The 27,042-nt window shown below is 49.1% G+C and overlaps 1 protein-coding gene across 1 annotated transcript in view; it reads left to right on the plus strand.

Moving 5' to 3' along the window:
- Positions 1-1,083: 1,083 nt before the first annotated feature.
- The window catches only part of CLSTN2 (calsyntenin 2), a 653,573-nt gene continuing 627,614 nt past the window's right edge, over positions 1,084-27,042 (plus strand). Inside the window, exon 1 of the mRNA XM_036851859.1 lies at positions 1,084-1,261. Within this exon, the coding sequence (XP_036707754.1) occupies positions 1,153-1,261 (109 nt within the window). The 5' untranslated portion in view covers positions 1,084-1,152. The remainder of the gene's footprint in view (positions 1,262-27,042) is intronic.

The following is a 27,042-nucleotide window of genomic DNA, read 5'->3' on the forward strand; positions in this document are numbered from 1 at the left end:
TATGAACCCTGACTTGTGTGTGATACTGGCACTGCATATATGTATGCAGATAAGGTCAAGGATTTCTTCTGAGATATTAGTTAATGTTTAGGGAGTAACTCTATGAACCTTGTGTGGCCTGGGGGTGGTGGGGAGTTGTCAAGAGTGCAAGGCCGTTGCACTCTGGGTACTGACAATTACTCACGAGGTGTTACAAGGCATGACGTCGGGTGGCCTGGTCTCAAGATACGTGGAGCGAAACAGAAAGGTGGTAACTTCTTGCCTGGTTACCATACTGCAGGGAAGTGTCTGTCCCCCTGCAGCCTCGGCAGGCCCAGCGGCCCACGTTTGCCTTTTGTGATCTGGTCTATCAGCCGCCGAGAGCCGTGGCTGTCCCTGCCTCTCCAAGATGGTGCGGAGTCCGGCCATTGCCCTCCGGGTCCGCGGTGATGTCCCCGGCTTGGCAACTCAGAGCAGCACTCGCGCTTTCCAGCTCTAGCGTGTGCCTGGCGCCCTCCCCAGACCAGGCGGCACAGAACGTCCGGAGACCCGGCCAAGGGCAGGACCTGCAGCAACGCCCGCCCGCCCCTCCGCACGGATGTCAGCTCCAAGGGCGTGGCGGGGCACGGTGCCCTGAGCCCCCGCAGGCGACGCTCAGGCTCCCGGGGACCACTTCTGAGGGAGCCAGCCCTCCCCCGAGGCAGTTATTTGAGAGCCGGAGCGAGGGCGCGGGGCCGGAGGGCTCCCCGCAGCCGCCCACCCGGTCCTCTGGGAGCCGAGTCCTACCTGGAGCAGGAGCGCCCCGGAGCTCGAGGACGGCGGAGGAAAGTTGTGGGGAGAGGGCGCGGAGCCGCGAGCTTAGAAGCCGAGGCCGGTGTCCGCGTCTCATGAATATGCAGGAGCCACCTCCCTCCCTCCGTGACGTCACGGGCCGTCCCGGGGTGAGCGTCGGAGCTGCTCCGGGTCCGCGCCAGTGAGCGCGGCTGCTGCGGGCGAGCTAGCGGCGCGGCGGCGGGCACCGGAGGCCGAGCGCGGCGGCGCCCGAAGCGCACCCAGCGGCAGGGCAAGGCGGCCCGAGGCCCGGCGGACACCGGGAGGCGAGAGCCGGCGAGGGCAGTAGGCGGCGGCGGCGGCGGCAGCGGCAGCTCGTAGGCGGCGGCGGCGGCGGCGAGGATGGTGACTGGGAGGCTGTGCTGGGTACCGCTCCTGCTGGTGCTGGGCGTGGGGAGCGGCAGCGGCGGCGGCGGGGGCAGCCGGCGGCGCCGCCTCCTCGCCTCTAAAGGTGGGTGCTGGGGAAGTTTCTTCGTCTCCGAGGAGGGAAGCAGGGCGGGCTTGAGGGTGCAAGCGGCGGGGACCCCGCTGGATTTGCACACCCTCCCTTGCCGCAGCTTCCCCGGTCTCCGTGCGCCCGGGATGACCAAAGTGAGAGCCCTGCGCCCTGGACCAGAGAGATTCCACCTGCGGACGCCGGCCCAAGCCCTGGGCAGGTTCTAGGGACCCAGGAGAAGGCCAGGTCTGGGGAGTCCGGACAACTCTGGGGGCTTTCTGCGCCGGAGTGGGGGTGTAGTGGCCGAGTGGCGGGCTCCGGCCCGGGAGCGGCGGGAGCAGGGCGCTCGCACGGCGCGGACAGGCAGTTGTCTGCTCCAGCCCAGAGGGAGGAATCAGTGGCGGCGCCTTCAAAGGAGGGAGCAGAGCTCGTCTCCCAGCTCGGGGATGGGGTGGAAACTTGTGGGCTCCGGGGAAGGCCTCCCTGGCTGGCTTCAGGATCCCCCAGGGTGGCTCTGGCTCCCCTGGGAACGCGCGCCCTCGGGGTGGGCCGCAGAGTCCGGAAGAAGTGCGGGATGTGACCCTCCCCATAGCCTCTCCGACTGTGCTTGGGCACCGGAGCACAGAGGCGCAGAATCCGGTGACCTCCCTCCCCGCAACCCTATTGGCTTGGAGTTCTTGACCTCCCCGCTTCTCCCGCCCCGGAGGAAGCGAGATCCTGGTGAACGCCTGGCGCGGTCGGGAGACTGTAGGCTGGCGAGCCGCGGAATTTGCTGCCTGGGAGCGCGGGGCGGAGCGCCGGGGTGGGGGAGTCTGGAGGGCGAACTGAAACGGAAAGTCACGTGCTTGCTGGACGGTGGTGGGAGAGGCAAGGGAGGAGCAGAGCGGGCTTGGGTGGCGGTGGGCGCAGGAGAGGCGGTGGCAGTTCTGGGCTGGAGTGCCCGGCTTGGTGGTAACTTGTTGATTCTCTGCGTTTTGACTAGGATAGGAGGGCGTGCGCTTGGTTTAAAGGCTGTGGCCAGATTTGCCCGGCAACCAGTACGGGAAGGAACGTGGTCACTGACAATCCTCAGAGGACGGAGGAGTTTGCTCTTGTAGATAAAGAGGCTCCCTATTAGCGGCAACCTGATTTGCAAACTGGCTTTGAACTGTAGCTTACTTGTGGCTCAGGAGGGAATGTATTCTACGTTTAATTACCCTTGGAGGGTGGGGAGAGCGCGAGGCCGGCAGTTCGCCTCCTCAGGACCTCGGGAATACCTCTCCCGCAACTTGAGAGTGAGACGGTTGAGAAGAATAGGAGAGTTTCTGTTTATCCTGTAATCTTTTAGTTTGGTGGCATTGTTTTTTGTAACATTATTTTATAAGCAGGCATCCTGTTCCTTTTCATCAATTCCTACCCCCACCCCCATCCTTGAGAGGTAGTTTTTTGGGGGAGAAGACAAAGGAAAACTGATTATGAAAATGTCTCAAACCTGTGGTAAAGGAAAGGTAAAGGAATGGGTAAAGCAGTCGTTGATCATTCAGCGAGACGCTTGTTTTGGTGAAAGCAAGAATAGAAAACAATGAACGACCAAATCTTTTGCTCTCCTTCCCCAATATAGACACTTTGTTAAATAGGCAGATTACATGTTTTTGATTTTTTTTCGTCACTTTGTAGCGGAGCAAATGGCGTATGTTTAAGCCGATGTTTACATACAGGGGGGACTCACAGCAAGTGAAGGAAGGGAAAAAAACTTGTTTGGGAAGAAGACCTGGTATGCTTATGCATCGCCTAGTTCCCAGGTCAAAATGGAAAGCTTGGTAGAGATAAAAGAGAAAGATTGAAAAAAAAAAAAAAAAAAAATCCAGGCTCTCAGTGATTCACGCGTATGTGAATAATTATGTGCATTTTAACCAACACCTTGCGTCTTCTCCACTTAGAACATATTCATTTCATGTTGAAAATAAGCCATTTGTCTTTCCGGAGTAAAAAGTTGATTGGTCCTGCGGAGCTAGAGTTGCTGTCTGAATCCCCCGCGTTCTTCCCTCTTTCTCTTTCCAACCACTGGGGGGCTGCAAAGGGCGCTGTTAGCTACATTTTTCTTTTCTTTTCATTCCTTTTTTAAAGACAAATGTGTAATATTTGATCAAAACAGAGAGATTTGCTATGACACTTTAGCTGGGATTTACAGGGCTGACTCTCCTTATTACAATGCACGTGCATTTTATGTCTCCAAATTTCATATAATTTCTGAAGAACATTTGAGATACTGAAGTATGCTTCATATATGATGTGTCCCACCACTGACTTTGCCTTTTCTAAGGTTCATGTCATTATTATCCCCATCACTAAAAAGGAGAAAAGTCAGGAAGACCTATGAAGAAGATTGAACAAAAAAAATAGCTTTCTTTTTCCATACAATTCTGAATTCATTCACAGAGGAAAAATGGGAGTGGGGCGTCAAGCTGCCTGGCAGACTTGAATGCACCCTCTGGACAACTGTCTGGAAGTATGTCCTCCCGGCTTGGGCTCGTGTACGATGTCGTGTTTGTGGCACACAGCTTGTTTTGCCTTTGTGTTTCTTGCTTCTTGCTGTACGGAATCGAGCAGCTAATCCCTGAGAACTGTTTGGGGTTTTCGCAGAATCGCTGCACTTTGAGCACAAACATATTCCTGACGTCAGAAATAATACAGTGGCCAGGCAGCTATTATAACCCCTTCCTTTTCTCTCCTGTATCTTGATTATTCAAAAAAGACAAACACTTCCTGCATGCCTTGAAAAGACCAGATCCTATGCATGTGTTTCATGAGCAAAGCTTGGGAAGGCATTGTGGACCCAAGGAGCCTCTAGAGCAGAGAAAGGCATGTCTTATCCAGGGAGAAAAAGACAATACAAAAAAACCTCTTAAGATTTGTGCCAAATTTGGCGATGCATCAGTGGTCTCAGGTCTCAGGGATATGGTACACAAACGCTTTTTAGTTCTCAACATCCAGATATTGGTTGTTCAGGACAATGCTCGAGTAGAGACCATCAGCGATAACTGATGTAGTGCCCGCCTGTGTGCCCAGAGCCTGGCTCAGTGCTCTGGAGGATTCTTAGCAAATATAAGAAGATCACTGCCCCCCACCATTCCCATCTCACTACTACCTTGCTTTGAGAGCTTTGATCTGGCTGGAGACAAGATTTTTATGTGAAAACTTTAAGAGAATGACAGCAGGCCAAGTTTGTGCCAAGTATAGTACTATGCGATGGTGACACAGACAAGGGAGATAGGAAGAGGGCTTGCAAGCACAGCATTTGGTAATAGGGAGGGGAGGAGACAGAGCAGAATTGTAGCAGTAGTTGTATAATTGTAGTAACTGCAGTTTGTGGAACCTTTCCTTAGTGTGTTACAGGCACTGCGCTAATCCGTTTACCTGGGCTGTCTCTCATTTTTACAAATACAGGGCTGGTTTTGGTAGCCCATTTCACAGAGGAAGACACTAAGTCTGAAAGAGGGCAAGTGACTTGCCAGAACCACCAGGGGAGGATGTGACACTGGGGTGAGAATGCGAAGGCTCACCATGGCCAGTGCCCCTTGACTGTTCATTGCATATTCTCCCCTTTGGATTTAAAGGCAGATCTAGTGACCACAGGGAAGCTGACTGTATCTCTGAGATCCCCAAGAGCCCCTGTGGCCCTGCATACACAGGGGGAGAGTCCAGGGCTGCTGTTTCAAGGGGCCTGTTGGGAGATCAATGGAGTGGGCCTTGTTCTCATCCATGGAAACCTGTGCTGTAGCTTCAAGCAGCAGCCTCATCCTCTCTCTTACAGATTCAGAAACAATCCTTGCGTATTCCAAAGTGCACATGCAGAACCTCCCGCGGGGGCGAAGGTGGTGTGGAATTTTTATGGTGAATTGTCCTATATCATCTCTTGGAAAGTAGCATGTGTCTCTTGGGGGTGTGGCAGTTATTTCCCCAACAACTGAAGCACGAATGACAAAATGTCCTCAGCACTGCATCAGAGGGTGTACTCTGACCTGCACTCATCCCAAAGCACCTGTGGTTCCTGGACCAAGATGTGCTCATTCCTGCCCTGGACCCTTTGGACCATGTCTTAAGGCTAGACGGTCACCTTCCTCAGCCTAATGCCTTCTGTGACTCAAGACACAGCTAGGCCTGGGCATGGCTTCCCCTAGGAGCCTTCCCTGACTGGTCCCCCTGGCTGGTCCCCCAGGATGTGGCTCTCCCTCTGGTGTACCTGTGCTCCTTGTCTGGCTCCAGCACTGCCCTGTGAGCCCTGAGGGCTGGAATCTTGTCCTGATTCTCCTTCCCTGTCCTGATCTCCAAGTCCACCCCACTGCCTGGCCTCCGGATGTGAGCCGAGCAGTCAGTAGTGAGTGGCTTGGTGAATCCACCGGTTTGCAGTTGCAGTGCTATTGTTTAATGACACAGAGATTTTGGATGTTTTCTCCTGTCCTGTAGGAAGGAAAATTTGGGCTTCATAGCGAGAGAAACCTGGGTTCAATCCTGGCCCTACTGCTTCCCAGTTAGATAATCTTGGACAAATCAGTGAATCCCTTTGAACCTCAGTTTCCTTATCTATGAAATGGGGTACAAAGATCTACCTTGCCAAGTAGTTGTCGGGAAAGTGTTTAGAAATCACTTAGCACAGTCCATGGCATGTAAATAGCATTAAATACACAGTGACTGTAATTACTGTAATTACTGATCATTTAAACCCTGGGTTCTAGCATCTGAGATTTGGTGACATTCTCCCTTTCCGACTGACCTCTTGGCAGTTCAGTAGCTTCGTTCATATCTTCCCTCCGTTCAAACTCTGTTCTCTCTGTCTCTGTGTCTCTCCACATGTGCTATGTGTGGACATAGTCGTATATAAATACATGCACACGTAGACATTTGGCTTGAATTGTGAAAACACCTGCCTCTTTCACTAGTCTATGAATGCCTTTGAGGCTGGGACCCATGTCTTGTCTCATTCATGTCAAAAGCCCTGGCACTTAATGCAGGGCCAGCTCTGAGGAAGGACTCAGCAATATGTGTTATCTAAATAAATAAACATCTCTATGTGCCACTGCCGAAGGTGTGGGATTCTGGTCTCTGGATGAAGAGCTTTATTGGTGTGATTTGGGTCGTAAAGAGAAGTCCCCTGACCAGCAAACACTTTCCTTCCAGCCTTGCTGTCCCAGAAAGCAGAGAAGCACTCTTTTTTGTTTGTTTGTTTAAGACACCGGCAACCTCTGTGATGATGCATGTTTATGTGGAAGGGGGTAATTGACACTGTGATAACCAAATGACAGCTTGAGACGGATTATTATTTTATTATTTATTATCTAGCCCACCACTAATTGGACCCTGTGGAAATTGGAATGGTGGGTTTGCAGATGAACCATGAGAGGACTGAGCTGGGGGAAACATGCTGAGCTGAAGACACTGGCACTAAACAGGACAGAAGTTCGCCATCTTAATCAGCTGGGGATTCTGTAGCAAAAATAACATAGATCAGGTGGCTTAGAAACAACAGAAATTGATTTCTACAGTTCTGAAGGAAGGAAGTCCAAGAATGATTATGTTCTGGTGAGAGTTCTCTTCTGGGTTGCAGACTGCTGACTTCTTACTGTGTCCTTCTGTGTGGAATGCAGAGAGAGGAAGCAGGCTCTCTCACGACTCTTACAAGGACACTAATCCCATTCATTAGGGCCCCACCCTCATGATCTCTTCTAATCCTAATATGCTGGGATTTGGGTTGTAAGGAGAGGGTCTCCAAAAGGCCCTGGCGCCTAATACTATCACATTGAGAGTAGAGTTTCAACATGTGAATTTTGGGAGGACACAAACAGTCATCCATACCAATCATGCTGTCAGCTTTGGGGGAGAAGACAGGAGGCGGCAGTGGTTGGAGGAGGATGCTTGGGGTGAGAGTGAGGCCAACCCAAACATGCATTGGGCCCCATTTTTAGCTGTTTCAGCCAAGAGCTATGTCTCAGTCTCCTGTTATTCTCTATGAGCGGAATGAAAAGCTAAAACAAATATCAGATATCAAAGAGCTCTGTCTAGGGCAAACATCACACATGACACAAACTATTGGAGAACTTGGTAGCTTCTGGGAAAAGGGTAGACAACTGTGCATGAAACACCTGGAAAAAGTTTTGTAGGAAAGGAAGAAATTGGCAAGGATAGGAGAAGCCAGCAAAGATTAACAGAGAAAATGAAAGAGGTCTTGATGGGTGAGTAGGCATTTGGTCAGCAGATAGGAGGTGGGCAGGACAGGTAGATGCAAGGTAAGAATGCCTATGTTGGTATGCAGGCAGGAGTAAGGAGGGAGCCCAGCCCTGGACAAATATATTTCTGCATACAGATTTATAAGGCTAATAAAAGAGTGAATGTTTATTGAATGCATACTGTGTGCCAGGCACTATTTTAAGCACTTCGTATATGTCAGTTGGTTTGATCTTAACCCCAGTTGGTTTGATCTACCAATGATGCAGGTAGAATTACTATCCCATCTTTACAGAGGAGGAAACTGAGGCCCAGAGAAGGGAAGTAACTTGTCCAAGGTCCCACAGCTTAGAGACAGTAGAACTGAGATTTGAACCCAGAACAGTGTGGCAGACATGGATTTCCCATATCACACAGGCTTACCTAGCAGAGTGATGTGTTTTCAGCCCGAGGAAGGCTCTGAGTGAGGCCAGAGAGGCTCTGTTGCCCTGGAACATTCCGAGGCAGTTCAAGAACATTTGGGTTTCACTTCAAAATTGCTGAAAGAATCAGTTTATCTGGAAGCCTCACTCTCTGGCTGACTTCCCCGTCAGGAGCGAACATCATCTTTCTTTTCTTGCCCGGGCAGCTGGATGTCTTCCTCCCCTCCCGTCATGCTTGGCCTCAAGTAGAGAAGGCAACTGTCTGCATTGCATGGTCCATTGGAGGGGTCTTCTGCATCAGGAAGACCTCCCAGCAGTTGTTCATTTGGGTTAAACATGGCCCTCCTCTGACTCCTTTTTTTTTAAGCAGGCAGGGTTAAGAAAAGCTACCACAGACACTTTCAAGTATATTAGATGTACTTGAAGCCTGGACTCTGGGGAGAATGAGGAGGGGATGCTGAAAGGCGAGTGTGGCAGGAGGCGAGAGAGATGGCATAGGTGAAATAGAAGGTAACGTGACTGCTTATAAGGCTGCCTTTTCTTCTGCTGTTGTGGCAGGATTTTATATACGTCAGTTGTCTTTTTCACAAATACCCATTTTACAGATTGGTAAGTGAACACCACAGGGCATGTAGCCGCAGAGCCAGGAATCAGACCAAGGGGTCAGACTAATTGCAGTTGGTTGCAACCCAGCACCAGGAAGCCAGGTGATATCTTGGATGATGTCACCCAAAGGCCACTTCTCCCACTTCTTAGTAGTTTTCTAATCCTCAGGCACTTGTTTCCAGTACCTTCTCAGGACTTTGCTTGTCCCCAGCTCAGTGTCCTCTGCTTACATCAGTCCTCCAGAGATGGCCCTGACCAACTCTTCTCCTAGCTCACCTTAAGCCCTGCTCAGAGGCTTGCTCCATGTCTGTCTGCTCTAGGATGCCCTGGGGTACCACCAGCCCCACGTGTGCCAACCCAGCCTCTCATCTTCCCTCCAGGAATCTGCTGCTTACTCTGTGGCCTCTGTTTGGATGAAAGGTACAACATCTGCACACTCACCCAAGCCAGAGCCCTGGAGTCCTCCAGCATCCTCATCTCTCCTCTTCCATCACACCCCATCCTTCATCAAGTCCAGTTGATTCTACCCATAAAGACCTAGAACCTTCCCACTCCCCTCCATGCCCATTGCTACTGCCTTATTTAGCATGTCTTGGGAATGAAAGCACCCCCTCCTCATCCCATCCATCACCCTGTTGCCAGGATGGGTCACATCAACCCCTGTCCCACCAGGCCTATAAGAAATTCCATCCCAATCATCATGAATTCCATCCTTCACCATCCATGCTGCAGTCTGTTAAGGTCCCAGGGTTTTGAGAATAACGTAACACTCTTGGAATTGCCTCAAGATTCCATCCCTCGCAGGTTACCCTTGTGATGCTCATTGTCTGAACAGCCTGGCTTCTTGATGTCCCTGGCTGACTCTCTACTTCCATGGGCAGCAGAATCTTTGCTGCCACTGGGGTTCCAGCACTTGAAGTCCAATTCTCCTATTACATTTCATTGCCATTGCCTCGGGGGGTGCTTGGGGATAGGAGATGGAACAGGCCACCAGTTCCCATCCTAGAGGAAACCAGCCCTTCTCCCACCTTCTACCTCTCCTATCCCTACCATCACCCCTTCAAGGAGCTCAGGCATTCATAGAGCAAAGGCCTGGACCGAGTGTCTACAGAGATCTTCTGCCTACGCTCTTGCAACCCAAGCCTCCTCTGAAGCTAGGATACACAGAGAGCCTCACCCCTGATGACAAACCACAGTCCTCTCAAGATAGATCCAAACTCTCCAGCCTCACATAAAAGTCCGTTGATGGTTTCTCCCCTCACTTCTCATCTGGCCTCCTCTTCTCTCAGTGAACTTTCCAGCAGTTTCCAGATAATAAATACTATCTTCTATCAAGAGCTTACTGTGTGCTGGGCTCTGTTCTGAGTGCTTTATAGGTATTAATACTCATTCAGTCCTCCAGCCACTCAATCAGATGTGTGCTCTTATTATCCCCATTTTACAGGTGAGGAAACTGAGGCCAGGAAGGTTAAGCTACTTACCTAGTTCACCCAACTACTACTACTACTACAGCAGGGCTGGGATTTGAATGGACAAAGTCTAGTTTCAGAGACTAGCCCCTTATCTGTTGGGTTAGTGACTCTCAAGCCTGGATGCACAGTGGAACCACTTGAGAGTTTCAAAATAACAGAGATACCTGGAACACCCCTGCAGAGATGCTGGTGTCATTGATCTAGGTTAGGACTTGGGATTTAGTTTAAAGCTCTCAGATGTTTGTGATGCCCAGCCAAGGTTGAGAAGTGCCCCTGCCAACCCCTATTTCTGACAGTTCCCCGGGGAATGCTTCATTTCTTGGCATGGGTTGCAGGGCTGCTCCTAGGTGGGGGCCTTGACCCTCTTTATTGCACCACCTCTGGTTTCCCCCATCACAGTGCCTATCACCTCCCTGTCTCCCCAGGCAGACTGTGAGCCCCTCGAGGGGGAAGCATCCTGTGTGACTGGTGCCCAGCACAGTCTGAGGTCCAGAGTGAATGCTGAGTGTTGAGGGAGTGATGATATGCCAGGGTGATGCCACCCACACTGGCTGCAAGTCCCTCAGGACTCTGCCCATGCACATTTCCCCCGGTCAGGGCTACTCCCTGCCTTCGGTCACTGGTAGGAACTAGTCATCAGGCCTCTCCTCTTTAGTTAACTGATTCTCCTTCCAAACCAATGACAGCATTCACTTTGTAAAGGTTGAAAACACTCAGTTCTGCGGATGAGTTGAGAGAACTCTAGCCACACCAAGATGTGTAAGGGAGTCAAGTCCAGCAGATGCCGCTGGAATTCTCACTGAGAAAGGCTGTAAATGCCACTCCTGTAGCTTCTAAAAATGCTTAATTGGCTGAAATTTGACTTAAGTTTTGCCGATTGAAAAAAAAAAAAACCACACAGCACATCATTTTTGTGATTTCTGCCACTTTGCATTTCCGTGATGTCTGTTGTATAATGTAGTTAAACAAATCTTCAGTCTTCAAAGAAGCCTGACGGGGAAATCGCCTGTGGAGAAGGCAGCGACTCCAAGTCACGTGACTTGGATCCACTGATCCGTGTGAGGCTCAGGGCACATCACTCAGCCCTCTGGGATCTGCTTTTCCCTGTGCAGAAAGGACAGGATGGCACCTCCCTCCTCTATTCAAGAAAGTTCTGAGTATCCACGTGCAAGTGGCTCTGAATACCCTTTGGAAGGATAAAGTGCTTAAGAAAATAAGGTGATCAGATTTAAGAAACTGGTTTTGAGACTTCAGGAAACTCTCCAAGCAAAACCCTACATCTTTCCGTCTTTATACTGTCTTACCAATTTAATTAATGATATTTTCAGGAGAAGTCTGAATTTAGCGGTAAGGCCCTTCCTAATTCTGTAATGTACATTCTGCCTATGGTACACAGCGGGTGTTCACCATGGTTATGTAAGGGGTGCAGCCATTGCAGGCCCATAAATTTTCAGGGAAGACCCAGTCAAAACTGTTAATATGATGTCAAGTTGATGTGTCATTTTCCAATTTGCATGGCTAACTGCATTGCAGCAAATTAATTAAAACAGATAAATGTTAATCTAATGCATGTCTCCTTGTAATGAATGAAATATAACCATTACAGGGTATTTGATTTATTATTTTAGTTTATAAAATGCCGAATTCTTCTGTAAAGTTAGATACAATAAGAGGAGAAGCTGACCCATATATAGCACTAGGAAAAATAATCACATTTCAAAAAATTAATCACTCTCTAAAAGGATATAGTTCATTAACACCATGAACTGAAAGCGTTAGATGTAAATTAGATTAACCTTTTTAGCGACACTTGCATTTATATTGCATACTCTCTTCAAACTCCAAGCACTTTACATATATTAATTCGATGAACCCTCCCCAGACCCTTTTTAAGTAAGTACATACATCAAAGTTGGAAGGGAGGAGAAATGAAACCCTTCAAAAATACTGAAATACTGGTCTTAAGATTTATGATTTCCTCTTCAGCAGTACAGTGTATGCTGGACTTCTGGAGCTTGAGAACGTGGGTGGTAATCAGGCTCTCTCGTGCTGTCGGGAAACAATTAGTCCATCACTCAGCACCTGAAGCCAGAGATACTTGTGCTTGGTGCTCAGGCCAAATGCTCAAAGGAAACCCTCTGCCTTCTTTCACAAAATACACCCCAGCAACAGTGGGTCTGGCTGTGGACAGGGCAGCCCCAAGTGGGTGTGGGTGATGGGAACTTAGTGCCCCACTGGGGCCTCCAAGGGTCATCTTCCCTTGGGCCAGCTGCGGCTCCTCTTTTACATCCCTACCCTTGATCATCTGGGTGCTGAGGATGAGCTGTGGTGAACAAGACCTTGGGAGGCTATTGGGAGAAGAAAGAAGGAGGGACAGGGAGATGGGAATGGGCTTAACCTCTTCAGCTGGGGGTCTCTACTCAGGCCCGCCTGAGTTGGGGGCCAAGACCGCTGTCTCTTTACCTGCTGGGATGGAGAGTGAGCGCCTGAGAGAGGAGGAGTCCCTCTCCATCTAGCTGAAAGCCTGATCTTCAAAGAAACTTTCCTGAGTGAGGACCTGGGTCTTCTGTAGCAGCTTGTCACTGGGACCACTCCTCTCCTATGGGGGCTCTGCCTACTTGCAGGACTTACTGTCATTGCCTGCTGGAGATTGCACAGAGGGGAGAGGAAGCAGGGCTTGCATTATAAAAGCCTATGAAGAATCAGGGGAGGAGACTGTAAGCATTTCCTGAGCTTGGTTGACTGTGTGTTTGGGTGAGTTTGGTGGTTTGAGGTTCTGAATGTTTATTTTTCCAACTCTTTCTGTTCCTTCAGGTTCTCAAACCCACAAGTGCTTTCCTAGGGGAAGATTTTCACTTTATTCCACAAACCCTTTGAAATGTTGTGTGTTTCAGACAATGGCCTGCCCTGGAGCTAGAGCATCACTAATGGTTAGACATGAAATAGAATGTAGGAGAACAACGTTGGAGTGTCGGGGATTCTTCTCCCTGCTTCTGGAGTTGGAAAATCATGTACTCTGGTCCTCATGCAAGGACGGTTTAACCCCACGCAGTCCTAGAATCTCAGCTCATTCTGCTCTGCCGGCACTTCTTGGCACACTTGTCTGCTGCAAAATGCTCCAAATTCTCTCCTCCAGACCTCGTATGGAAGGGATTAAGAATTTGGATTTAGGGGACTTCCCTGGTGGCTCAGTGGTTAGGAATCTGCCTGCCAATGCAGGGGACATGGGTTCGAGCGCTGGTCCGGGAAGATCCCACATGCCGCGGAGCAACTAAACCCGTGCGCCAAAAAAAAAAAAAAAAAGAATCTGGATTTAGAGTCAAGAACTAAGACGGGCCATCACTCAGGAAACACAGAAATGCTAGGGAATGAGAGAAAATATTGAATTTGCAGTTTATGGTATTTTAAGAGTTTCCTTCCTTCCTTCCTTTCTTCCTTCCTCCCTCCCTCTTCATTTCTTTTTTCTTGTGTGTTTTTGTTTGTTTGTAGGAGGGTGCTTGGTCATTTAGAGCAGGGAAGGAGGCTAAGATAATTTATAATCAGAGTTAAAAAGAATTTCACTTTCAAGACCTAGATTTCACTTTCTTTTTGTTGGTTATTTTCTTTTTTCCCAAAAGCAAACCAATTATTTTGGCTTTATGACACCATCATGAGAAATATCAAGATGGTTGTATCTTATGTATTAATTTTTAAATTATATTTAAGTCTTTTTAGTGATTTATTCTTCTTTTAACTAGAGGTCACGAATAAAGCACTTTTTTTTTTTTTTTACTGCACTTGCATCTTTTTCCTCTTGAAAACCCCCCTGCCTCCCCTCCACCCCAATCTTCCTGTCCTTAAATTGCAGCCCTCTTATGTGGAGGAACTCAAGTCAGAGACCAGCCAAGAATCTTTGCTTGAAGATGGAGTTTCCCTGGAGTTTTGCTTTCAGACGTGTCCCACCTCTTGTCCCAGAGCCCACGAGGGAGGAGGGGAGGGCTGACGGAATTGTTGGGTCACCTTCATCACTCTTCTCATCCGCTGCTTCCCCCTCCTGCGATATCTCTTCCTGCTCCCCAAGTCCCTCCAGGATCTCTCTCTGCAAGACCTTGGTGGCACCAAGGTCTGCTTTTGGAGGTAGTGTTTGGCTGCTCCCTGGAAACCACTTCTTAAATTACTACCAATAATCATGAGAATCATCATCTTCCTAATCTTACAATTTGTTTTCTCCATCCAATGGGAAATGTGAATAGAAGCATCTTTAGAAAACTTTGCTACTTCTGTGGATCAGAACCACCTAATCTTTAACTAAAGACAGAGGGCTCGCTATGCAGCCACAGCTTCAAAACAAGTCACGTGGTTCATACTTCCAACCAAATGGGCTCTGGTAGAGGAACTTTGGAGCTGCCACTGCCCCTGTCTCAAGTCTACTAGACGTGGTGACCTAATGCTCTCCTTACATCATCTTATCAGAGAGGAAACACTCTGACTTTCCTGTAAGCTAAGGCAATGGGACATGATGCAGGATCTCACTTGGCGACATGCGCATTTAGAAAGAGAGGGCACTGCTCAACCCCTAGGGTTACTCATTCGCACACTGGTGGTGTTTGGGGCAGCGTGGCAGGCTCTCTGGAGGGTGTGGGGGACGTGTGAGGCAGATGGGTCTCTGTCATGGTGCTCAAACCATATTAGGGTGATTTAGCCCCTGTGCTCAAATTGTGGAAGCCCTCCAGGGATGAGTCTATGTGACACCTTATGTCATCTAAAAGCTGGCAGTGGCGGCTACAGGTCTTAAAAAGCTGGGCTTCTGCGCATGCTGACTGCCAGCTCTGGTGGGTCTTGATGTCTTTTCACTCTTGGGTCCCGGCATGGAGATAGCCTAGTACTTGGTGTGGGTGACTTCCCTGGCCGTGGGTGAAGACGTGCACTTGGACATCCTCTCTCCCCAGAACCAAGGCAGCCTTGATTTCCAGGGACCTAGAGCCCTGCCAATCCCCAGCCAACCCTCCTGAGCACCTAAGAAGGCGACCCAAGAGACAAGGGAGGGGATTGCCCATCCATTGTGATGCAAGAGCCTCAGGTGTGCAGACTGGGTGTGTGCTCAGACCCAACCACAGAAGCACTGCCTGGATACGGGCACCCAGCCCAGTGTCTCCCCTTCACGAGCCACAAGGACTCACCTGGTTCTCTAGCTTGATTGCATCTGCTTAAAGGCAGGGCAGGGTTTCTCCTGAGCAGCAGCCAGCACACCTGACTCAGCAGTCTGTAGAGCACCGATCCTTCTCTGTCTGGTGTTCTCAGTGTGTTCTTCAGTGTCCTGAGCTGTTCTTGTCTCTGGTCCTTGCTTCTTGTGACAGGCAGTATCTATATCCCTGACTCTTGTCTTTCTACTGCAGCCAGCTCAGGATAGGGATGGGGGACGGTGAGGTGGGGGAGGGATGAGGAGGCAGGGGCCTCACTGCTCAGAGAGCACTTGGTAGCTTGGATTCTCCTTGCCTGACTGTACTTCTCTATCCCTGCAGCTCATGGACTGATTCCTCTTTAATCCACTTCTACGCAGCCCTCGGTGGTTCTTCCAAACACACACACCCAGTCCATCACCCCCTGCTCAGAATCCCTCCACGTCGCTTCATAACTTTCAGGATAAAGTCCACTTTCCTTGGCTTATCCCAAAAGGCCCTTAGTGGGTGCCTACCTGTTCCTGGGCTAGAAAGTGAGCTCGTGTGAGCAGAGCCCAGCACCCGCACAGTGCCTGAGGAGTGAATGAGTGAATCTTCTCTCCATACGTTGTCCTCACGCTTCAGCCTGACCTGCAGAAAGAGCCCAGTTCCCTGCCTCATGGGTCTTCTTGTGTCTCTGCACCAATGCACACCCCGCCCTTGCCCCATCTGTTTTTGCCTTGTCTGGCAGCCTGGTGCCTCTTCTGGGATCCATCCCTGGGCATCCCCTGGGAGTATTCTTACCCCGTACCTCGATTACACAGCTCCCATACGGACCTCCACAGTGGCACTTACCAGCTTGCCTACCTGCCCACCTGCCTGTTCCTCACTAAACTGTCTGATCCCTGAGGTCAGGGTCTGTGACGTCCTCATCCTGTGCCCCTAGGCATGTATGGTCTAGCACAGGGTAGGTGGGTGAGTGATGGCTGGAGTTCCCTAGAACCCAGCTCGTTGCCTTGTGGGGATGGAGGGCTGGGGTGGAGTTCCCCTGATTCATCTTTCTCCTTCATCCCCCTGGGTCCCCAGTGCCCATCTTTCCAGTGCAAGCCCACCCGAGTAGGGCTGGTGGAGAAGGAGGATTTGGTTAGGAAGGTTAGCATCGCGGGCTGGGTGCTGGCTATCATTGGCATGAGCTGGTGCATTCAAGGATGGGGAGACAAAGCCAGGCTGGGGGCAGGTGACATGTTGGAGGTGAGACACATTGGGGACTGGGAAGCTAGATGGCTCAGGGCCTTGGACCTCTGAGGCTGATGATTCTGGGGGCCATTTCCAGAGTGTATATGCTTCTGGGATAATTAATGTAAAGTAACTTTCCCATCAATGAAAAAGCTTAGTCATGAGCTCCCTCTTTCATCTGTAACACTGAATGCCACCTATCTGGGAGAACATCTGTCACTGCACCGATGAGAATTAAGCTGTAACCATCGGCTGCTGCGGGTCTTACGCTCTGCCCAGTGCACTCTCCATGTCTCTCAGTGGTTACTCCTTGCCCGTGTCAGCATCCTCTTAAGCCTCAGACTGTAGAAGTCCTACGTGTGTAAAGCATGCCTCCTTTTCCAAACAGGCCATTAAAAGTAATTTGCAGTTGGCGACATCAGATGCATGTGTATGGAGAGGCCAGGATGAGGTCTTCAGTTGGAAAAGCTTTGCCGTCAGTTAGAGTGAGACGGCCCCACGTGATGAGGCCCTTGGGGTGCTGCCCCCATAGCTAGCGAAGTGGGCGAGCAGGAAGAGGTGCTGAGATTCCCAGGCTGTGTACACAGTCCACAAAAAAAAAAAAAAAAAAAAATGAGCAAGTGGGCATCTTTCAAAGTCCACACATTTCCTTCCAGATCTAAGGATATGCTGGTTCAGTTCTAAGCATTCAGGCTTTGACACTGTGCACAGGGAAACACCACCATCCCCATCCAACCCAAATGCAGGACTTTTGAGGCTGGTGTTGGTAGGGGACGCTCCTGGGGGTGCTCCCGGGGGATGTGGCTGTGCAGGGGTGCACGGGGCAGGTGGCTAACAGCCCTGACTCTGACCCTGAAGCCCCCCTTCTCCTTGGGGCAGGAGTTTTTGTGTAGGTTATGCTGCTGGGGCAGGGGCCTGGACAGGACTGAGATGCCACCTTCCCGTAACTCTGGCTCAAGTGGGAACAGCTTCTCCCTCTAGATATTAAGGCTAGAGCTTGGACCCAACTGGGTTTGACTAAAGGCTCAGGGTGCATAACGGGGAAATAAGCAGAAAGGATTATGAAGGCAGACCACTGGTTTGCATTGCTTCAGAACCAATGGCCCCTTTTTACGACAAATATTTTGTAGTCCTCCCATTATTATCCTGAAATGAAGTGTACTGATATTACTGCTTGCTTGCATACATAATTTAACAAATCAGTATAATGCTTTAACTGAAATATAAAGAAACTAAAAGGAAAATAATGTATCATAAAATAGTGTGTAATGCTTGTGCCCACCTATACTAGAGGAGTAGTGAATTGGATGTTTGCTGTGAATGCCACAGCTACAAATGCAGATGGATCCAGGTGCGTGGTATTGGCAAGTCAAATATCATGGTTGATATTGGGGTGATGTGATGTTAAGAAATGGTGACATACTTCCGGTGAAATTCTGAACAAGACAAAGTACCCTCTGGCCTTAATTCATAGGATGGTTGTATTCCTGAGAAACTTGGGGTTTATTAAAGCTACACGAAGAATATTTAGCTGACTCATTCCAGTGCCATTAGTACGAGGAAGAGAACCGTGGAGTTCTAGATGGTGTGCTGGGGGATGTCCAGGACGAGAGGTGCCTGGAGGATATACCGCAACACACACACACACACACACACACACTGACTCCTAAGTTCCTGCTTCTAAGATGTACCAAAGCTGGATCCCATATGTACTTGCAGGTGAAATTGCCTTAAAAGGTAGACAACTTCTGGAACTGTAGTCTTTCTGGGGAAATTTTGGGGCAAAGGGGAAAATGCCACTAGCTGGTGGACACCTGAAAGAGGTTGTCCCGTTTCACCAGAAGACCTTCTGAAGAATAAAGCCTTCCCAGGGGGCATGTTGGAAGACCGCACTGAGCCCATCAACCATGTGCTGGAGCGTCATTTAAGGGGGTAGACCAGCGGAAGGGAGGACCGCTACTTTGCCTAAGATGGAACCAGGCTGGGAGTAGATGACATGTTGGGGGTGAGACAGGTTGGGGCCTGGGAATCTAGATGGCTCAGGACCTTGGACCTCTGAGGCTGATGATTCTGGGGGCCATTTCTAGAGTGTATATCCTTCCGGGATAATTAATGTAAAGTAACTTTCCCATCAATGAAAAAGCTTAGTCATGGGCTCCCTCTTTCATCTTTCAACTGAATACCACGTATTTGGGAGAAGATACTTTGCTTTAAGTATAGAGACATGTCTTCCCCTTTCCCTTCTCCTGCCTCTCTTCCCCACAAGCAGAAGAGTAGGGTGGAGGGGAGGAGGAGAGAGCAGACCACACTCGGCCCCTCCATCAGGAGACTTTGGAATACCTTGCCTTTTTGGGGGGAGCAGAAGCTTTGTGGGTCAGATAGGAGACTGGAGCTTAAAAATGAGTTGGGTTGAGTCTTAGTAATTGAATGAAAAGCTGTAGAATTGGTCTGGAGTCTCTTTAAGGCAGTTGCCATCCAGTGGGAGGGAGGAGCTTGACAGCAAAAATAGGGGGCAAAAGTAACAGCTGTAGGGGGCAAAAATAACAGCTTTTCATGTTTATATCCAGATGGATTAAATGCTAACAAACTGGCTAGAGTATATATTATGGTCCATACTGATATTTCAGGGATAAAACATTGTTTTCTTGGATGGAAAATTCTTCCTTAGTGTTCTCATTGATAATTTAGAGGGATGAGGGTTTTTATTTTGTTATTAATCCCTAGGTGTCTGTTTATTTCCCCCCCCCCTTCCTTCACATAAGCTTAAAGGTGCTCCTAAGAAAGAGGCTGAATTGCCAAAGAGAGTTTCAGTAACTCTGAGATGAAAGTGCATTTTAATATTTTGATTTAATGAGAAATGGTATATCCCCTTAATAAGGAGTTCAGTGACATTTGGTAGTTCTGTAATATTTGACTTGGAGTTGAGTTTATAAAAATTTCAGCCCAACGGTAACTTCGGGGCACTAAGGGATATGTGTATTTCTGAAATGAGAAGACCTGGTTGACATTCTGATTCTAAAATCAACATCATCTCTTATGCGTCACCATATTTTCAATTATAATGGACGATGGGCCGTGCATTTAAAAGTGCTTTCCCTGCAAGCTCCCTCCCAGACCCAGCTGGGGAGGGAGAGTTCTCACACCCACTCTTCCAACTTAACTTACTAACATGCTTCCTTCTCCAAGACTGCTTTGTTTTTTTTTTCTCCCCACATTGGTTCCTCAGGGATTCTTTAGAAAGTGGAATCTTTTTTAACTTCATGGGGGAATTTACATCCTGAGTCACCTGAAAAGGTTGAACTTGGGAAAAGTAAAATCATGGCAGGAAAAACCTGAGGTTGTATGAAATAGCTCTGACAGCCAGACAAAAGTACTTCTAACAAAATCTGGGGAGTAAAACCAATGTCTAGGGCATGGTGTTCTAGTATCTCTTGGGTGTTTCAGGATGATTCAGACCTTCTCTACATTTGTTTCTCATTTCAACATTAGCTTTCTCTCCAAGGAAACAAATGCCCTAAATGGATTATATCAAGAACCCGATATGCCACTCATAGGCAGTGAATAAGGTCGGGGTTACACTCAGGCAGTCCTAGGACGCAATGGTTTTGTGGAGTAATGTGGGTTTTTATTTTTAATTTAAAAAATTTTTTTAAAATAAATTTATTTTTGTAACCAATGGAGGCAAATTTTATATAAGTCACCTATTTCGAGTGTACATTTCAATGATTTTTTGAATAAATTTACCAGATGGCTCAACCATCATCAATCAGTTTAAAACATCTCTATGACCCCGATAAGATCCCTCATGCCTATTTACTCTTTGTTGTTTTTGTTGTTGTTGTTTGTTTGCTTTGCCAGGAGGCTCAGGAGCAGACGTCCCTACATCAGAGAGTGGTCACAAAACCAGGTCTGCGATGGCCCTCTCTTCTACCCACAGTCAGTCTAGGGTGGGGCAGGCCGGGTCTTTTCCCCACCCACCTCATCCAGCTGGGCTAGAGGAACAGAACAGCTGTGGACTTCAGTGGGGCCTGCTACCAGTGGCTTAGAGTTAGGGGCCTCTTCCCCAGTGGGGCTGTGAGCTCCCGGCTGGCCTTATAGCAGGTCTTGACCCCTTCTCCAGTGTACATTGTCAACAGACTTAATAAGATGCAGGACAGAGACTAGTGAGCAGCCTCAACGGTGTGTGTGGGGAGGGGATTTGTGTGGCTATCGAGGGTGCCTTGCCCACATTCCCTCTGCTCCTGCCATTTTCATAGATTCAGGCCCAACTTCCAGCACTAGCTGCCCTGTGCCTGTGTGCTCTCTCTGGCCGTGAGACCCCTCTCTGCCTGTGTGTGTGTGGGCCAGGTCAGAAGTCCCAGGGAATTAACACCCCCAGGAATGGTCCTCCACCAGTGACTGACAGGAGTTGGTGCATCAATACCCCTGCTCCCTTGTCACTCAGGTGGGAGAACACCACAGCCTTTCACATGGTCCTCAAGGGGTTCCCACGAGGTGTGGGCTCCAGTTGCCCGGTTTCCACCCTTTGTTCCTGAGTCATTTCTCCCCTCCCCCACTGGTCTTTCCTGAGATCACCTCCAGATAAACCACCTGCACGCAAATCCTTGTCTCAGGCGGAGCTTGCTCCTGGGGAACCCAAACAGACAGGAGGAGCAAACATGAGAAGGTATTTTTTTTTTTTTTAAGTTAAATTTTATTGGAAATACATTTCTTTTTTTTTTTTTTTTTAATTAATTAATTTTTTTTGGCTGCGTTGGGTCTTCATTGCTGTGCGTGGGCTTTCTTTTTAGTTGCGGTGAGCAGGGGCTACTCTTCATTGCCGTGTGCGGGCCTCTCATTGTGGTGGCCTCTCTCGTCTTGGAGCACCAGCTCTAAGTGCGTGGGCTCTAGAGCGCAGGCTCAGTAGTTGTGGCGCACGGGCCTAGCTGCTCTGCAGCATGTGGGATCTTCCTGAACCAGGGCTCGAACCCGTGTCCCCTGCATTAGCAGGCGGATTCCTAGCCACTGCGCCACCAGGGAAGCCCCGAGAAGGTATTTTATAGAGAGCACTTTGTGTGCTCTCTGGACTTCGCTCTCTATAGTAAATCTGGTATCTCAGGGTCTCAGTGCTGCGATTCCTTTGCACATTTAGTCAGACTCACTTGGCGGCTGTGAGGTCTCGTGGGGCGTTTGGAGGACTGCTATCCCTGACTGGTGTCTCCCTTCACTGAACTGGGGCGCTCCTGTGTGGCACTTGGCCCGGCCTTCACTGCCACCCGGGGTGAGGAGGCCTCCCTGCGGCGAGCTCTGTGCAGGGCTCTGCAGCCCAGCGTCCCGGGGCCGGGGGGGGATGGGCGGCTGTTCCTTGGGGTCCAGGATTCTGAAGGCCCCTTGAGGGCAAGGTTGCCCCAGCTCCTTCCCCAAGATCTGGGCTAAGGTGGGTGTCCAGCCCCCCAGGGGAGATGAGGTGAATTAGGCTGATGCCTGCAGCACACATCATCCACACATCTGGGGCAACATCTGGTGCCTCTGATCGCAGCCAGATTTCTCGAGTGTCTATTTTCAGCATTTTCCCAGAGCGCCTATAAGTGAATTTGCAAAGCGGTTACCTCTGTCTGCAACGCTTCCTTCACTGATGTGGAACAGGCGGCAGAACAGAAAATCTCTCCCCTCCACCCACCCCGGTTTGCCCATGAGTCTGAATGACTGTGGTCATTCTGTCATTTCAGGTAAGGCAGTGAAAAAATCTGATTGATACAAATTCTGCCCTTTCTCTGAGTGACTTAGTGCCCTGAACCACTGTCGGCTGAGACGGTTGATGGGAATTAGTCCGTCCGCTTAGCTTCAGTCACATGGCCCAGCTCAAGTGGATGCGATTTGGTATTTTTTATTTTTTTGACAGACAAATGACTTTATTTCAGAGGTGACTATTCTCAGCATATAAAATATATGTAAATAGGTGATTTCAGGTACTGAAGACAACACCTGATTTATTTAAAAAGTTCTCTTAATTCTGGGTGGCTGACTGATGCATGGTGTGTGAATGGTGTGTGAATCCTGATTCAGTGTATGGGTCCTGATGATGCAACTTAGAAGACATGGGATCTTGGAAAAGTTGCATAACTTCTCTGAGAGTTAGATTTCTCAGCTCTACGATGGGTATATGAAATCCTACCTCAACACGCTGTTGGAAAGATAAAGTAAGGCCAAGGACGTAAACCACTGGGCATAGCAGAGGCTGGTATTCTGGTTATCTACAGCTACCTAGCAGACTACTCCCCAACTAATCAATGTAAAGCAGCAACCTTTTTTAAAAAATTTTTTTATTGGAGTATAGTTGATTTACAATATTGTACAATGGTATACAGTAAAGTGAATCAGTTTTATATATATATATCGCAGTTACATATCTATATGTCATATATATCTTATAGATATATATATATATCTCCATTCTTTTTCAGATTCTTTTCCCTTATAGATTATTACAGAATATTGAGTAGAGTTCCCTGTGCTATACAGTAGGTCCTTGTTGGTTATCTATTTTCTATATAGTAGTATGTGTATGTTAATCCCAATTTATGCTCATAGATCCTGTGGCTTGGGAATTTAGATAGGGGTGGGGTGGAGAGGATAGCTTGTCTCTGCTCCATGATGCCTGTGGTCTTGAATGATCAGGAATTGGTTGGGATCACCCGGAGGTTTCTTCACTCCCGTGTCTGGTGCCTGGGCCTGGATGACTCAAGGGTTGGGCTCAGCTGGGGCCACTGACCAGAGGCTGCATATGGTTCAGCTTCCTCCCTGCATGAAGGATAGTCGTGCTTCTTACCAGAACACAAAGTAGAAGCTGCACCGCCTCTTGTGGACCCAGCTGCATCCTCTCCTAAGTCATCTGCAAGCAGGTCCTGCTCACCTCAGGGGTTTCTCTCACTGGATGATGGCTTGCATTTTCTCCTTGACTATGTCCTTGATCTTGGCCTTAGCCAGAGTGGTCTCTACTCTCTCATGCCCCAAGAGAGAAAGGATGGAGGACACTCATTTCCTGGGTAGCAGGCAGGGAGCACATGCTATGAGGGGGCAGCATGCACAGTGGGACCTCTGGAGGGAAGATGGGTCCCCGTAGGAGGTGCGACCCAAAGGCTGGAGGGAAGGGGGTGATGAGGAGGTGGTCAGACCCTGAGCATTGTTACCCCTGTTCTAGAGACTTTACATCCATCAGCTCAGGTCAGCTCATCCTTACAGGGGCTCTGTGCGGTAGGTCTGATAACTTCCCCACTTTATAGTTGAAGAAGTCTCCGAGAGCTCTTAGTAAGTCCATAAGTGATGATGTTGGGACTTGAAGCCGGATCTGTGACTTCTGAGTCTGTGCTCTTACTATCGCTCTGGTAGGCAGCCTCCTATTTGGTGACACCTTTCCATATTTTGTTTTCTATTTATTGTGCATTCATCCTTTTCCCCGACTCCATTCTGTACTCACTGAGGGCAAGAGTGTGTCTTCTCCTCTTATATTCTCCTCCTGTGTGCTTGGGAGTCCCTCAGAAAATAGCACCGGGGCCAGGTCGAGAGGCCGCCATCACCTCCATGGGTCCAGCCTGGCGATTCTCTGTCTTGTGAGCCCCACCAGCTGGGTTCCGGTGGATTGAGAGCAGGGAAGGCATAGTTGTTCATAGCCTAGTCTCCAAAGGAAATTTTGTTCTCGTTTATTGTTGAAGTATTGGTTTTGAAACTGAAACACAGAAGGTCTACTAAAGGGATGTCCCATTCGGAACGGGCTCTCTTTTTTTCCCCCCGTTTTCAGGTTAAAAGCAATAACCATGAAGCAAACAGAAAAGGAACCCTCCAAAGAATATCGTGAATGGCTCTGACAGGTTAAAGCTGCTGGATAGACATGGGATTTACATGACAAAAACCTGAGCACAATGTTGATTGTCAGTCACCAGTAATAAGATTCCCTGAAAAGCTCAAGATCGTAATTAAAAAAAAAAAAAAATCCCATAATTTATTTTTGCTGGTAAGTGTCCTTTTGCCTGATGAACTACTCAGGCTGGAATATTGTTTTTCCTAAACTTCATTTCACCAAGGCTGGGTCTGCTTCATCCCCGACCCTGCACCTTCAGCCCCTCTTCCTGGTTGAGCAGGCTGTTTGGAGCAGAGAAGTCTTGGGTGAATGTTGTTGATTGGAGAGAAACAAGAAGATCTACATTTTGATGGGGAAACCAACAAGCTGACAGATTAAAATATTCAAAGATGATTCTGGGCAGGAGGGCAACACGGGAGTTGAAGTAGGCTGGAGAGTCAGGGCTGGTGGAGGTGGTGGGGGGCTTGATGACTGCTCTGAACAGGAGGTCCTCCGTGCCTTGGGGCCCCCCAGCTCTCCAGCCTCATCTGCAGCCTGGGTCTGGCACTTAGAGCACAGGGAAGGAACCAGGTGTTTCCCCCTCCAGGCAGGACCGCTTCCTCCCCGTGAAGGACCTGGGATGCCCTCACCTCCTCCCTAGGAGGTTTACCAGATCTCCAAGATGGAGAGAGATTTTTCTCCTCACTGGCGACTTTTCTGTGACACTTTGCGTTTCTCCTCCCACAGTTGTGTCCTGACTCTAACCTGTGCATACCTCAAATAGAGCCTTACGTTTCTTTTCTTTTTTTTTTTTTAATATGAAAGGCTGGATTTGCCTACAAGATAGTGAGGTCTGTAAAGGGACAAGGCTCATCTCTTAATTCAATCCCTGTTCCCCAGTACCTGGTAACTCACAAACTTTTGACTGGGTGAGTGGACAAAGGCATGGATGACTTGTTGATTCAATGAAATGCTTTGGAGTGTGGGACTCTGAGGGTTCCGGAGAGGGCAAACGATGTCAGGGAAAGAGCCGAAGTCAGCAGAGAGTGCGTGCCATGTTGGGCACAAGCCAAGACCAGCCTGTTTTCCATGGGCTGCCATCTGAAGGCCTGCGGAGAACGGGGACCCCCTTTCTAATGTTGAGCCTCACCATCCGGAGCTAGGGGGGCTGGGCCAGCACAGGAAACATTCTCAGGCACTCACAGTGTCACCATGGGAGCCCATGTGTCAAACTCCTCAAAGGCAAGCACTTTCCCTTGTTTTTCTGATTCTTTTTTCCTGCTGAGTCACTGTCTGTGAGAAAGCCACTGTTTCTCCAACCTGCCAGTGGGGGACCTCGTGTTTGATCCACACTGCAGATGCAGCCAGGACTGTTCAGAAATAGGGCTTAGCCAGGGCACCCAGCTGCTTGCACTCCTTCACAGGGAGCGTCTGGGGCCAATTGTCACTCAGAAGGCTGGTCAGAGCAAATACCTGCTCCTGCCTGATTTGTAGCCTGGACGCATCGTTGCCCCTGGACAGGGTAATGGCCACCGGAACCTTTGTTCCATAGTGATGTCTCCTAGGAGCCTGGGGGTGGGGACTGTCAATAAGGACTGAGAATGTTGCTGGCCCACTCTTGGGAGGGCTTATTGGCCACGTGGGGTATGTGCCCCACCTCCAGCACGTGTTCAGGAGGTTTGGGAGTGAGTGATGTGTGCTCATTCTTTCTTAGCTTTATCTTTCTGCTGTTTATAGTTCCTCTTCTTCTGCCTAAGTCGCTACTTTTCTCCTTTGGCATGGTATGCATTTCAGTACAAAAGACTGAAATCCATTGTAGAATGTGGTGGGGCATCCGTGGATAAAATAATACATTTGAATTCTGCCCAGGTTGACATGATGAACTTGAAGCCATGATATACTGGGAGTTATAATCTACCTGGTGGGCTGGGGGAAGGAGCATCCAGGAAGGGAGATCCACTAGGAACCTGCAGAGAAACACACCTGGCAACCCCGTGCTCCTTCTAAGGGATCAGAATGTGCCCCTGTAGAGTCAGGATTAGACGACGGTGTCACGCAAAGGAAACCCAATATGTCTGGGAAAATACATACTCCTCGAAGCATTGTTCCATCCCGCCATGTCTGCACAGGTATACCATGTTTCATCAATTCTAGGATGACGATTGTCCTTTCAAATGTTAACATCTCTGAAATCAAGATGGGTCTTTTAATGGATGGTGCCATAGATACAGTGAAATGTGATGAAATGTAGGCAATGACTGTGTCATTCCTTTGCCTGTTTGCTATCGGATCTGTCCCTACCCTCCTGTTGCTGGGCTTTGTAAGGGAGGGCACTGTGGTCCCCAGCTGCCTTGCCAATTGCCTCTGCCTCGGTACAACCCATGGGAGGCCCTGGTGGAGGCTGGAGAGTGGGGGAAGGAGAAGTCAAAGTGTTTCCCCCTCTGCTTCTCGTCCCGGGCAGTCACTGCTGCCACACATCTCCTGCCCCTGCTGTTGCCCTGCCAAGATTCCAGGTTCTGCCCTGCGGCTCCACCTTCTGGGCTCTGGTGACCCTGCCTCTTCTGTCCCTTCAGCACTTGGTGGTGATGGTTTCCTGTCTTGCCATTTGCTGCCTAGCTTCCTTGTTCCCCGTCACTTGGGTAATTGATTCTTTGCATTAAATTTCCTCTCTTTAAAGTATCTAGAGTAGTCATTGTTTTCCTGGTTAAACCCTGACTGCTACGAAGATACAACATCACAAGATTAAACATTGAGGGGCCATTATTTCTCTTCCCCAAATCCCCTGACTGCATAAGAACATGATGTGACATTATTATTCATTTATGGTCATCATGGTGTGTGTGTGTGTGTGTGTGTGTCTGTGTGACTCACTGCCCTCTCAGCTCTTTCCTCCATGTTATGGCAC

The sequence above is a fragment of the Balaenoptera musculus genome, chromosome 4 (genome assembly GCF_009873245.2).
Source record: "Balaenoptera musculus isolate JJ_BM4_2016_0621 chromosome 4, mBalMus1.pri.v3, whole genome shotgun sequence".
In the NCBI taxonomy this organism is placed as follows: domain Eukaryota; kingdom Metazoa; phylum Chordata; class Mammalia; order Artiodactyla; family Balaenopteridae; genus Balaenoptera; species Balaenoptera musculus.